Below are 13694 nucleotides of genomic sequence, written 5' to 3' on the forward strand. Positions count from 1 at the left end.
TGAGGCAGAGGATAGGTTCTTACTTGGTAGCTCTGAAGAAGTTGTGGCCAACTGATTGCCACAGCTGAAAACAGTCTCCACTAAGGAAGTTCAGGGTGGGGGAATTACCCAACAATGTTCCTTCTTCACACTATTTCTGTATTTATTTAGTTCATCTTCCCCCATAATACAAGCAGACTGACCTTCACCTTCTGGTGGATGGGGACAACGAGACCTATTCTAGGATCATTTTGCTGACAAAATTCTATTAGTACATTGTGTGGAAGAGATTTGGCTTACCCCATTAAAAAAGTAGGGGGGGGTTGCACTGTTTATTTTAGTACCTTTTGAATTATATAAATTTTTCTCTTAGCCAAATTGCACCTCAAAACATGTGAGCAGAAATTGGTCAGATTTGGGTCAGTTAGTCCTTCCAAGATGGAAATTTATAACATTACCACCAGTAAAGGTTAAAAGTAAGATCTTGCTGATGTGCTGCCTTTCCTGGTAATTGTCCTTGTCAGACAGCATGTCCTTATGGACCCACTGTGGTCAGCTGTAAGGTGAGGGTCTGTGGATGCAATTAGATACTCATGTGCCATCCCATGGGAACCTGAGGAGAATCCAAGGGAGCTGTGCCCTGGGCACTGCACACAATGATGGGAGGGAGCAAAAGGGAGGAAATTATTTTTTTCCTATTCTGCTGGTCTTTCATCACCAACTGCTGTGGAGTTAGAGCAGTGTGAAGGCCATGGCTCCTTTCTATCTTGACTTGAAACTGCCTGAATGGGATGCAGACCCCAGACATGCTTTCTTCTTCAGTGCTTTGTTACTGATTCAGAAATTCTCTGAGAAGGTGTTACCTTTGATTCATTTTAACTGTCCTGCAATATGGTATGTTGTGGGAAGATTAGTCCCTAAGTCCCTTAATTAATTACTCTTAATTCTATTATTGCTGGTATAACTTGAAAAAAACAATTGTCAAATAACAAATAATCCATGTATTTTGAGTTTAATGCCTAGCTCTTAATAGCTACTTAAAATATTAACATTCTACCCTAGACACTCCTATTATTCTGTATTTTTTTTCAAGACATCCTTCTTGTAACAATACACAGCAAAGTTTTTCAGACTCAGTGCCTTTCCAATTAGCTGATTCTTTCATGTCTCTGGGAGGTAAGTTAATACAGTTATTCCTAACTTATTGACAGTGTCATTGTGGTGCATGTAGGATCTGTAACTGGAGTTCAGGCCCAAAAGTACTTAGTGGACTGTGTTCAGCAGAGAACAATGACCCACGCTAGTTAATGAAATTAATTACTATATTTATGAGAATTAATTTACCAGATTGTTAAAATAAGTGTATGGGAGAGATCATAGAGTTGAGGGAAATTAATGAAGCAGTTAAATAGAGACTTTTTCAGCTCTTAGGAAGCTTTCCCAGGAGTGTTAGGGCCAAAACAAGCTTAGTATTTTATAGGTGTGCTGGATCCCTGAAAAAATTAGCTGTAATATTGCAGTGCCACCAAGATGATGCTTCCATGGCATACCAGGCTGTAAAGCTAAGGCAAGGCCCAATTTATATAAACATCTGACAGGAAAGTGGGAAGCACAGACTGTCTGTTAACCATATCTCACAGCTCAATAATCAGAATTAAAGGCTAGCATTATAACAGCCAGATGTTCTCCCCAACAGCACTCTCCTGTAGTCCTTTTTCACTGTGGATATAGTGCACGTGGTTTGAATTTTCTACCCTGGTCAAAGCTGTGCTTAAAGATCACCCCAAACAAGAATGTGCCTTCAATGCCAGTCATAAAACTCTGCTAGTTACAAAAGGGAAACGAGGTACATTCCCTCATCTCTGATGGAATGATCATTGCTTGTATTTTTTGCTCCTACCAAAGTTATTGTAAACCTTCCCTCCCCACGTTCTCCTGCCCACAGCAGCTGAATTCAGTGGGAACAGGACCAACCCCATCATTCTCAAAACCAGCAAAGTGCTGTTTGACCAGGCCTGAGCTCGAGGAGGAAAAAACTATATTCGGTGTCTGAAGGTGCATCTTTTAAATTGCATCAGCTGAGAAGGTGTTTTTGTTCTTGAAAGGAAATAGTTTCCACATGAGCAAGAAATGCCTCTGATTCTGCAGATTCTTAAGTGCTTTATTCATTCCAATTTCTTATTCCGACTTTTCACACAAAATAAGCTTTGTTCAAAATAAGCAAAACATAAATGATTATTTTCTTGCAAATTTCTTTCAAAAAACCTTAAGGTGCTCCTTAGATACTCCTCATATCTGCAGAGAAAATGTAATATTTTCCAACATAGATGCTAATGTCCCTTCTGAACATGGAAGATACTTAATTTATTTTTTTTTTCCTATTAATACAATGCTACATTTGCCAAACTGGTAATTTTCAGTTCTTACTCCCTCAGGAATTTGCTCTTTCATGAAATTGTTTCTTGTGTTCATTGTACATATTCCCGAACTGCAAGTTCTTTCAGGGTAAATACCCGTACGGGATCTTTCTTTGCCTTCCATTCTTCCAGTTTTTCTTGCAGAGACAGGAAATCCTTGCCAAGTTCATAGGCCAGAGTGATCATCGTTTCTAACAATGGGATATAATACCTGTGGCTGGAATGCACGCGAAGGCGTGATAGAGCTTTTTCTCCATATTCAAAGGCACTTGCTGGGTTTTCCAGGTCCTTGTGGCACACCATGATAGCACAGAGAGTAGGGACAATTGAGGCAGGGTTGCCTCTTGTCAGCCTTTCCTGCAGACCAATGACTTCCAAAAGGATTTCCAAAGCTTTGGGGTACTGGCCACCCCGCAAGCAACCATACGCTTCCTGAAGCTCCGGCCTTGTTAAAAAGTCAATAAATTTTTTTGATCTTCGGACACATTTCATAGAATATAGAAGTCTCAGGTAGTCCTTGAAGGCTAATTTTCTCTCATTGATTATTTCTTCTGTGAAGTTCCCTGTTAGAGTTTTTTTGGGAAAGGTCACATCTTCCATTTCTTCACTAAATTCCTCCAGCAGATTTCTGTGCAGTTTCTCAAAATCTGAATAACGCCGTTCAATTACAGACTTGTTGCTGTCAAAACTCCCTGTTTGCAGAATGATGATTTTATACATCTAAACACAATCAAACAGAAAAATAAACATGAGAAGGACCATTCTAGCCCTACTGCAGTCACATTTTTTCTGTTACTGCTTTGAAAAGACTTTGTGCCTGTATATTTCTCCAGCTAAAACATTCCTGCACCAATTTTGTGTGTGTAGTCTTGTATACTCCTATGGTTTATGGCAGTGCTGCTGAACCACGTGCTGTCTGGGATTATGATGCATGCTCAGCGTAGGCCTGAAAAATCTGCAACCATCAAATTAATAATTCCCACCACCTGCTGTTCTGTAGTTTTGTCACCAGACTTACCCTTAGCATGCAAATAAGCTGTAGATAGTGCACTAACAGATTCCATCCTCCAAGGTGCTGGGAGAGGCAAACTAGCAGCAGACTGAGGCACATAAAAACACTTACAAAGCATTTCTGTAGCTGTACTTTGTTTATAACAGCCATGGCTCCTACAATCAATCATCTTCAGTGAATTGAATGGATTTTCCAGACTTAATATTGAATGTAATCTATTTTACATTGGTCATAATATTCAGAAATGTTGTTTGTAAGAGATATTACTAGGGATTTGGGGGTGTTATTAATCCTGTGAAAGAAGAGGGAGTATTTGGCAACATATTTGGTATGTGCAAAAATAAGATGGAGCAACTCCAAAGCCTTTCCCCCCCCTCTAAATCATTGCCCTCTATTCAAACTTACTTGGCATGTAAATAATACAAAAAACTTGACATTTCTACAACAATCTGTTTGCTATCTAAATTCCTTCACTAATAGCTAACAGCAATGCTGCCCCCACAGTAACTCAAGAGTATGTCTTCCTCAGCTCTTCACTAGCCTCAAAATGGTTATAATAAATGTGATATTAGGAAAAAAGCTGCAAAAACATTTGTGTGTTATGTGTTGTACAAATAGATTCTCTTCTGGATCTGATCAAAGCACAGTGATGTTGAGGAAGGGCCAAATCCCTAATGTGTGTAAACCAGTGAAGCTGCACTGAGGTCAGCTTAACTGTGGCACCACACACCAGCTAAGGACACAGACTGTGGGCCTTTTACATGTCTGTGTTCGTATTCAACTTCACCCTGTTCCCATCGATTTATACAGGAGCTGGACAGGTTTTACTCATGCCAGTTGTTTTCTTTGTTGCTCTGAAGGGTGCAAACCAGCACTCGTTCTAGTGTCTGTCTGATTCTCTTCCTCGTTTTTCCTTAAAGAGAAATTCTCTTTTAATCTTCATAAATGATCTTTATAGGCGCCTCTTGAAAGGTTTCTAAATTTGAGCTGACTTCTCTGATCTCTTTTCGTTTGTAAGCACTGTGACATTTTCCTATACTTTGTCCTGCTCCCTGCTGAAAAGTGTATATATGCCTGATGCATTCTAAAACAATCATAAGAGCAATTTTTTTAAGTTGTCATTTTATCAAGGGCAGCTAAGTCAATAATTTACAAGTACTTGGGTTTTTTTATTTGAGGAGTGTGCGTGAAAAAGGCAAGAAATACCATTTAATTTGGCTGCCATTCAAATTGGCTCAATTTTTTTCTAATGTAAATCTTTTTGCCTAGGCATGTAACTTATAACTAACTTTAACTAATTGCACATAAGCTGAGAGATACTCTTGTTCTCGTACAGTTATACTAAAATAATTTTGAACTATTCAGCAAGCTGGATACCACTGAGTATGCAATAACAGCAGCAATAAGTAGGTTTGTATGGCACGAACTAAGCAGGTGTGTATAGAATGCAAAAAGATCTTAGGCCAGTCTGCAAAACATTTACCTGCTCCGAATTCTACCAAGCTGGATGACCCAGTATGAGCAATGCTAGAATGATTCTTGGCATTTTTCATCTCAGAGGTTGTAGCAACGAAGGAAATCATCCCTATCTGAATTTCACAGGAGTAGAGACTCACTCTAGATCAGTCTTTCTGAAGGCCAGGAGCAGAATCAGAAATAAAAGCCCAGTGTCAGCACTACAAGTAAAGATACAAAAATCCAACCTATTCTGTTGTTCCTACCCATGACACCCATGTTTCATTTTAAAAATATGACAGAAATATGCCACCTAAGGGAGCTCTATGTAGGGAAGGGGAACGATCTCAAGTGATGTAGCTGGAGGATGTCTTAGGCTTTTTCAACATCAAAGACTTTTGCACTTGTGCTAACAGAAACCTCTGATGTGGAAGTTATACAAATGCACTGCAGCTGCTACAGCAGGCTAGCTCAGTGGAAGTGTAACTATACAGATATTTTTTTACTTGTGTGAATTTCCTTAATGTTGACAAAACTCTGGGTGTTAGGGATACCAAAGCTACTAATTTACTTGTTATCACTTCTCCACTGATGCAGATTTTGTGAATTGACTATCACAGGGTTTTTTTAGAAGCAGATTCCACCAGCTATGCCCATGCAATCAGTGAGCTTCTACACCGTATGATCGTGGCTTGCAAAACTTGGCCCTCGGTAAGGCTTTCACGTAGTGAGACATGCTGTGTGCTCTGCAGACCCCTATAGAGTGAAGAAAAATTAATGATCTTCTTACATATTCATTTCTTAGCTTACCACATATTTAGACAAGTGGTGCTCTACAATTCTGGTTGATGGGATCTCAAAAAGGAGTTTGACTTGTCTGCACTGGCTTTTCTCGTTCCTCCAGTATTCCTGAAGCTCCTTAGTGGTCATCGAAGAGTGGGGACTTAGGGTTGCATTGGAATCTAAAAATAATATATTTAATATTTCAGGTTATATCCTTCGCATTTGGAAAGAAAGCTCTTATGCATTTATTGTGAAAGGACAGCCTAGACTTTTTTGTTGCTGTAACAGCAAGAACTAAAGACTGATGAAATAAGTGATTTCACTGATAGCAATGACAGGTCCAGATGCTTTGAGGAAAGTTACTGGGTCTAAAATTTTGAAAGACACCAATTCATCTGCAGAATACAAAGTTGCAGAAAAAGTAGTGCCAAGAAGTATTGTATATGAAGGGTGTAACCTCAGGCACAGTCTGAGCACAAGATTTTGTTCCCCATCCCAGAGGCAGCCCGAAGAAACATCAACAGAGTCTTCAGAGTCAGATGTTTCTCCGGGCTTCTTTGTTGCTCAAAGGAGGAGTTAACACAATGCAGCTGCAAATTCAGACATATTTTCAAATACTGACCCTATTCAAATACAGGGTTTGTGCAGTAATAGGCAAAAGCTGAGAAAACATGAATATCCTAACCTCAAAGCTGGATAACCAGCTCAACTGGAGGGATTTTTGCATCCTCGTTTTCTTTTGTAGCTGATGACACAGTTCAGCTGCAAATATTTTATATACCTCCTCCTTTTCCCTTCTCTCTCCTCTCACACTCACATACAGACACACACATACATATGTATACATATGCATATATAAAAATATAGGACAGCTGGTTGAAGAGTTTGCTTACAGGAGAATTTGATGTAGCATTTCAAAAGGGTGATTTCTCTGTCTTTGAAATCTACTGACAACAGTTTTCATCAGGTGGCATATAGGCTAGCAAAGTGGATAAAAGAGTGGAATATTTGTATTTCAGTGGGCACACTGTCAAGGCAGTCAGCTGAAGTCAGTCTGCAATGTATGTAGCATTCTGACAGTGGAGGTGAATGAGCACAAATGAAGGGTAAGAGATCAGCTCGATGCAGAAATAGACTTGTAAAGGCATCATAGTACTCCTACTTTTACATTTTCTCAAACAATTGGCCATACAGTTTCAATTATCAAGGCCTTTTGGGTTTGGCTTGATCTCTACAAAGCAAATATTTCCTAAGAGAGATGGTTTTTATGACATCCTTGCAGGATGAAAAATCTTGATGAGATTATATATATTTTGAATTATACGTAACATTTTATTTAATAACAGATGACAGCAATCTTGGGCATAGTAAACGTTCAATGCTGCCTCTTTAAAGGCATCTGAGAGCCACCTGCTTGAGATAAACTTCAATCTTGGTATCTTTGCTGATACTATCAAGAAGTTCAGATTTTGTGATGCACAGAAGGTGTACTCCTGGGACAGGAGTGATCTGATGATCACTGATTTCATTCCTGGTGTGTAAATCAAATCTGTAATGCATTTTAGGTACAAACAATTTAAAAGGAAAACTGTGTGTGTGTAAATGTAAACACACTTGGATATGCATCTGTTTCACTCTTGCTACATTATTATTACAAGTCTAAGCAAGGCTTATTTTCAGTGCAGTGTAGCAGTATAATTTTGAACTACTGCCACAATTAATAAGAAAAGGTTTTTATATAAAAGATTAATGGCATAAATAGCTAGATGAAAAATAAAATTAGAAGATAGCATCAACCTTTCAAGTCATCTTTTTCTGGGTTTTCTTTTCTCAGTTGACACGAAATTTCAGCTTTGGGTTGATTTTCTTCTTTATCAGCTGGGCTTGTGGTAGAAAAAGTAGTAATTCTGCTTACAGCTTCCAACAATTCCCTTTCTGCTGTGCAGTGTGAATCTTGGTCCATTGCAAGCTCTCACTGAAAGATTACAAAACCCATGATATTTCTTAGTACCACGCCTTTAGAGGATCCAGTTTGGCAATCTTTTTTATTACTTACTCATTTTTCTCTGTGAACTTGTATCAGTGCAACTGTAGTTTCATAAAAGCTAAAGTAAAAATCAGAAATATCTACACAGCTACCAGTGCAGAACCATTCCTATTACTGTTACTGCTGAAAGTGCTTGGATGTTTTTTTCTGGCAGGTTAAAAACAAACAGGAAAACCATAAGAAGTTATGTTGAATAAGATTAGGCAGGGAAATCAATTCTTACCTATGAGAATCTGGTCATGAACTTCAGTGTGGGCAGATTTTTTCCTCCCTGTATTTTGCCCTCAAGCTTGCAAGTATGAGTTCAGATAAACCAAAATCTTGGAGATAATTAGTATAACTAGCAGCCTGGCTCTCTTACACTGCTAGAATATACTGTTCTCAAGACTCAAAAACTTGCCATCTGTTCTTAATAACAACCTGTAGGGCAAAATGTAGTGATATCTAAAATAGTATAATGTTTTTATCATATTTCACAGTTTCAGGTTGCCTCCAGGGACTTGTCTCTGTACTATGAGAACAAAACAAGTGAATTTGACAATGGCTCAGTGTAAGGATAACTGAATTTACTAATTATTGTATAAAAGCATTCTCCCTTTACTAGTCCTCTTACCCTACATACTGTACTGCAGTAGATCTGTATGCCTGTTCTGTTAGGACCAGTATTTTACCATGGACTGATAAAATGCCTAACACAATATGCTCCTACTACACAGACCAGAGTGACCATTCTGCCGCATAAATGTCTCCCCAAGATGTTGTTTGTTTTTTTAAAAAAAACAACCAACCAACAGAAAAAAAAATAAACCAAACTCCAAACCTACCTGTTACACCACTGTGTTATACTAGCACTTGGACAAGTTCTAAGAACATCCTAACAGCTTTGCCAGGGTGCTGTGTTCAGTCAGTTATCATGAGTGAAGTTTTGCTCACAATTCAGCCAATAGGTGAAAATCAAATAACAGAACAATATAGTTTTAAAAAGCCATGCTAAAGTAATGCCCAAGCAGTGGTTATTAAATAATGGGAGAGTTTAGGAGAGGGATGTTACTACATATCATTTTGCCTCCAATTGCCAACCACCCAGTTATGCAATGCAGGATACAGAGGTGAGGAAACTCCTTCAGCAGTCCTATTGATTTCTGGCAAACTGCAAGGCTATAAAAGGAAAAGAAATTGCTTTCCCCGCTGGAAATGAAAGGGCAAACCACTTTCCCCTAACAGAAACCTTTCCTTTGCCTGGCTTGGATAAACAAATACATAAATGTGGTCATCCTCCTTAATAAAAGCATCATGGAAGCCCTTATTTTCGGACTCCAGACTCGGAATGAAAAGTTCTCGCTGTTATTTGAGTCCTCCTTATGATCTGCTTTTTGAGCATGAAGAGTAGCCACTTATTGTCTAACTGCTCAGTCTTTTGAAAATCACAACAGTTCATCCCAAGAGCATATATAGTAGATTAAATGAGGAATCTGAAAATGGCCAAACAAATTTAAATGACAACTTTTTTCTTGGTCGTAAGCTGGGATAACTTTATAAGCAAAATTGTACTTACATTTTAAAAAAAATCTTTACATATGTATAGCTTTATATACCTAACATATGCATATATGTGAGTGTGTATTTATACATATAGATGCTACTTTAAAACATGATCTACCAGAGAAGCACAACACACTTTTGAACAGAAGAATGCAGAATTGGACATTATGATACACAAGCCTTCTGCCTTGAATCTATGTGCCTTGAAAACATGCACTTCATATAAACAGTTTCATTTTCACAGCTAAAAATGATTGCAAACTCTTTTAAGTAAGCTACTATTTATTTTTACATATTAAAAAAATCCTGAACAATACTAAACCCCTGCAACAAATTACACAGTTTTATCTGGAACAGACACTCATCCTGTTCTGTTTCAGGGTAAATGCTGCTCTAGCTCCTTCGCTGAGCTTTAAATAACTAGAAACCAAAGTGCACAAAACACTCACCTGGAAACTGCTGAATTGCTGTTAGTTGTGCCCCATGGATGGTCTGTACAAGGCCACACAAAGCCTGCTTCCCATTTTCGGAACGCAGAAAAAAGTGTCTGTGCTTTCTTCTAGCAGGCACGTTCTGTGTCTTACAAAAAGGAAGGAAGAAGCCTTGATTAAATCAGACTGCCTCGTCCCATTGGCTCACTGGTTCAGTGCTGGCTGATTACGCACGAAATTTCCTATCTGCCCCAAGCAGCCCTTGTGTCTCACCCACGGCGAGCAGGGCCCAGCACCGGGCAGGTCTGGGAACCCCAGAGTCAGGATTCCGCGGGGCTTGGCAGAGGAAAGAGTTCAACAGTAAATGCAATTAACAAAATCAATGAAAAACTTCTCTGCATGGATTTCTGAAGCCAAAAAAAAAAAAAAAAACCACTTATCAAAAGGGAGATTAGGAAAAAAAAAAAAGCCAAATATGCAAATGTGCTTATGTGGAAAAATAATGCCCTTTGGGTTGTCTTTAAAGTACAGACTTAACATCCAGTTCATGAAAAAAAAATACGGGTGGTACCACAGCAAATAGCCTCGTTCTGCATAAACTTGCACTTCCAACAGAAATCCCGATTCCACACAGTGCTTAAACATATGATTAATTTCAAATATCTGCTTAATTAAAGTTCAAGTGGGAGCATTATCATATCTGACATGTCTACTAAACTTGAAATGGCCTTACGAGTGTGCCTAAAATTAATCCTACGCTTAATATACACTTAAATTTGTTGTTGAACTGAGGACAAAGTGAAATAGAATGATGTATTATTAATCCACATGTCCTTTGGTGCAGATGCTTCCTTTTGCAGTTCACTTCACTTTGGAAATTTGCTTTAAACCCTGAGGATTGCTATTTCTGAGGTAAATAATATGGACATTATCTTTTTTAAGTAATGTAAGTTTCCCCCCTTGCCAAAGCTCAGTCAGTGAAAAACCAAGCAATTTTAATGCAGCTCAAATATGGGAGGCAAACATCCAAAGGATCACATGGATCCTGCTCCACACATTCCTTTGGAACAAACAGTATACAATAATGTAGAACCAGGGCCATAAACTGGTAGTGCTTCTCTTCTGCTCTATTTGCCACATAAAATAATGCCAACTCCAACTTGGACTTTGTCTGAATGTAGAAATTTTGCCAAAATAACTGTCAGAATGATGAAAAATCACTCCAGAGCAGCTACAACCACACTGGCAAAAGCCCTAGTGTAGATGCCATTATATTGGCAGAGTCCTTCAGCCACTTTAGCATGTTCCATGCAGAATATGATTTAAGTTACAACAGAAATCTGTGCTTGCCAATTCAGCTCTAAGGTGTAGCTATACCAGCCAACCCTTTTAAGTGTAGACAAGGCATGTGTTTCTGGCTCTACTCTATTCCTTTAAAGTTAGATTTATGGGTTTGGTTACAATTGTGAGTAAAAACCAAAAGGGATTTCAATGCATTTTGCTCATGCTGACAGTTCACAGATGTATCTAAACTTTGAATTCTGAATCTGTTAATTTATGTGTTGCCAAAAAGCAATGTATTATTTTGTGATGCTTAGTGCTATTGTCTTTCTCTTGTTAAATGCTAAAAGAAAAAAGTACATTTTTCAGTATATTAAGTATAACTTCTACTTTCAATTATTTCAGAATAAGTAAGTCCTAATCCAGTCAACCTGGATGATTTTAAAAAAAGTGAAATCTGTTATTATGATCGTGGCTGATAGATATGAACTAATTTACAAATCAAGGGTGTTCTACAAGAGTTCTGCCTGTCCTTTTAGAGCCAGCTGTTATGGTCACAGCTGGTTCCTGAACATGTTCCTCATGCTCATGAGCTGTGACATCCACAGCAGGTTTAGCAGGCTGCTGCTCCTCATCCTGCTCCCAGGAGCTCGGGTTGGTTCTGAACAGCACCTCACCCTTCACTGGACCCAGTGTTGTGAGTCTGGCAGCATTTTACTTTCCTAAATGTCTACTTGATTAGCACATGCAAAAACCACTACAGTATACAGTGGCATTTGTTAGCAGAATACATAACTAATATTTTTCTTTTTATATTCTCAGCTTCACTTCCAATAGTCAAATACTGTGTAAAGGGTCAAGGAGGTGAAAAGAAAATTTTCACAATGGCAGCAGAGCATTCTGAGAGATGGGCAAGTGCCCATCCATTTACCTGAATACTTGTAAAACTGTGGTAAATTTTAACAGAAAAGCATGTTCTGTTATAGGGATGGAAAAGGGATCCTCATGCACTGGCTCACATAGAGTTTGTATTCTGTGAAAGCACTGGCTTCATCAGACACAAAGAACACAGTGTTAAAATGCATCTACCAAGGGATATGGAAAAAGAGTGCTCTGTAATAATGTAGGAGTGAGGCAAGGTTAAAATCATAACACTGCACTGCAAAAAAGGTGGTTGTCATAGGAGTTAAGTCCTCCATATCAATTTAAGATGAAAATACTCATTTTAGGAAGAATAACCTGAAAGTTTATGTCTAGAACTTGGCAACTAGACACCAGATGAGCCAGCAGTGTGATGTCATGTTAAGGATGCCTGCCACTATTGAAAGACTGTGTTGGTAGTTAAAAAAACAGAAGAGACTGCTGTAATAGTGTCAAACATTCTGCCTTGATTTATACCCCATTTTGGGCAGTTCCCATTTTTCCAATCAGATAGATTACACAAACCCAGACAGACACAGTATTCAACCATAGACTACAAAGTTGGTATCAGCTTGAAAAATTGGGACATAAACCAGTGTCAGCTATGAACTGCAGTTTTCTAGCAGATTTTATTGGCATTTTATTATAGGCACAAAAAGGTCTTATTCTTGTTAAAGAATGTGGCTGTAATAGCCCTATTACAAAATACTTTTCAGCTTCTGTCCTAAGAAGTACAGCTTCAGGCAACTTCATAGTCTGTGCTGCTTTCCCATCTCAGGCCCCAAACTATGTAACTAAACCTTATTTATTTTACTAAATAATTCATTAGAACTGTAGGTAGTGAGAGAAAGAAAAAAAAAAAAAAACAACAAAAAACCAAACACCAAAAACCAGCAGGAAGCAGAAATACCTAACATATTTAACCAAGTCCCTTTTTATCACATAACTAATATTTAGAAAGTGTGGTAATATTGTCTTTGATGCTCCTACAAGAACCTTTCCTCTCTTTTTCTTAAATGCAGCTGGATAAATACTGACCATTTCCATGTTTGAATTAGCAGAAAACATTCAGCTGTTTTGCATGAATATTCTGCACTTCTGGGGTGATACTGTGATAAATGAATACCATACTCCTATCCTGGCTCAGCACAAAATTTTGTACCATGCTATGACATAATATTTAATCATGTAGTGTTGTGTCATTTGAAAGTGGAATTTGTTTACCATACTTCATTATTACAAAACATGTCTCTCTTACCGAGAGTGTGGTTTAAAGAAATCATTCAGTGTTTAATGAAAAATATCTCATGCTGGTGTTACTGACAGGGTTTTCAACATGAAAGAGACGTACCAGGCCCGTTTTACACTGCCAAAGTCCTGTTATCACTTTACAACTCCTTTATACTTCTAAAGGAGTATGAAGGAGCTTTAGAGTAAACACCAGTCTTGGCCTGCCTTTCATCTGTGGTGTGTCAGTGACATGGAGCTGTGTGCAAGCCAGTGGGTCAATGGGATATTAACTTGGGTTAAATGTCACAAGCACTGTTCTGTCTGGAGAATGACAGACCTTCCAAATGGGTCATGCTGGTCATTTTTCCTGATGGATTCATAGAGGGTTAAGTACATAATTACATGGAATACAGGATAATTTTAAATATAATGAGTTATTAGGAACACTATTATGTAGTCATTCCTATCAAGTATTTTGATATTTTCTGCTCATGTTGTGTCTGCGCCCTTTTCTTCTCACAAATAATTATGGTGTACTTTGGCTAATACTTATTGTCATGTTCCTCATGTGATTTATCTATACCCAAAATGTAAAC

General features: G+C 38.3%; 1 protein-coding gene across 1 annotated transcript; it reads right to left on the reverse strand.

The window, feature by feature from the left end:
* Positions 1-302: 302 nt before the first annotated feature.
* Positions 303-9810, reverse strand: SNX20 (sorting nexin 20). The gene is made up of 4 exons (XM_064671153.1): positions 9685-9810; positions 7444-7621; positions 5674-5825; positions 303-3116 (listed from the first exon to the last, which is right to left on the reverse strand). The coding sequence occupies exons 2-4, from the start codon at positions 7607-7609 to the stop codon at positions 2448-2450; spliced, it is 987 nt and encodes a 328-aa protein (XP_064527223.1). The 5' UTR covers positions 7610-7621; positions 9685-9810; the 3' UTR covers positions 303-2447.
* Positions 9811-13694: the final 3884 nt, after the last annotated feature.

The sequence above is a fragment of the Pseudopipra pipra genome, chromosome 14, assembly GCF_036250125.1.
Source record: "Pseudopipra pipra isolate bDixPip1 chromosome 14, bDixPip1.hap1, whole genome shotgun sequence".
Classification (NCBI taxonomy): Eukaryota; Metazoa; Chordata; class Aves; order Passeriformes; family Pipridae; genus Pseudopipra; species Pseudopipra pipra.

Bases quoted from the DNA above. Each gene is read 5' to 3' on its own strand.
- SNX20 (XM_064671153.1), bottom strand. From the start codon at position 7,609: ATGGACCAAGATTCACACTGCACAGCAGAAAGGGAATTGTTGGAAGCT. The intron at 5,826-7,443 runs GTTGATGCTATC...TATTATTTTTAG, and splicing joins AGAAAAAGATGACTTGAAAG to ATTCCAATGCAACCCTAAGT. The intron at 3,117-5,673 runs GTAAGCTAAGAA...GATTGTGTTTAG, and splicing joins ACCACTTGTCTAAATATGTG to ATGTATAAAATCATCATTCT.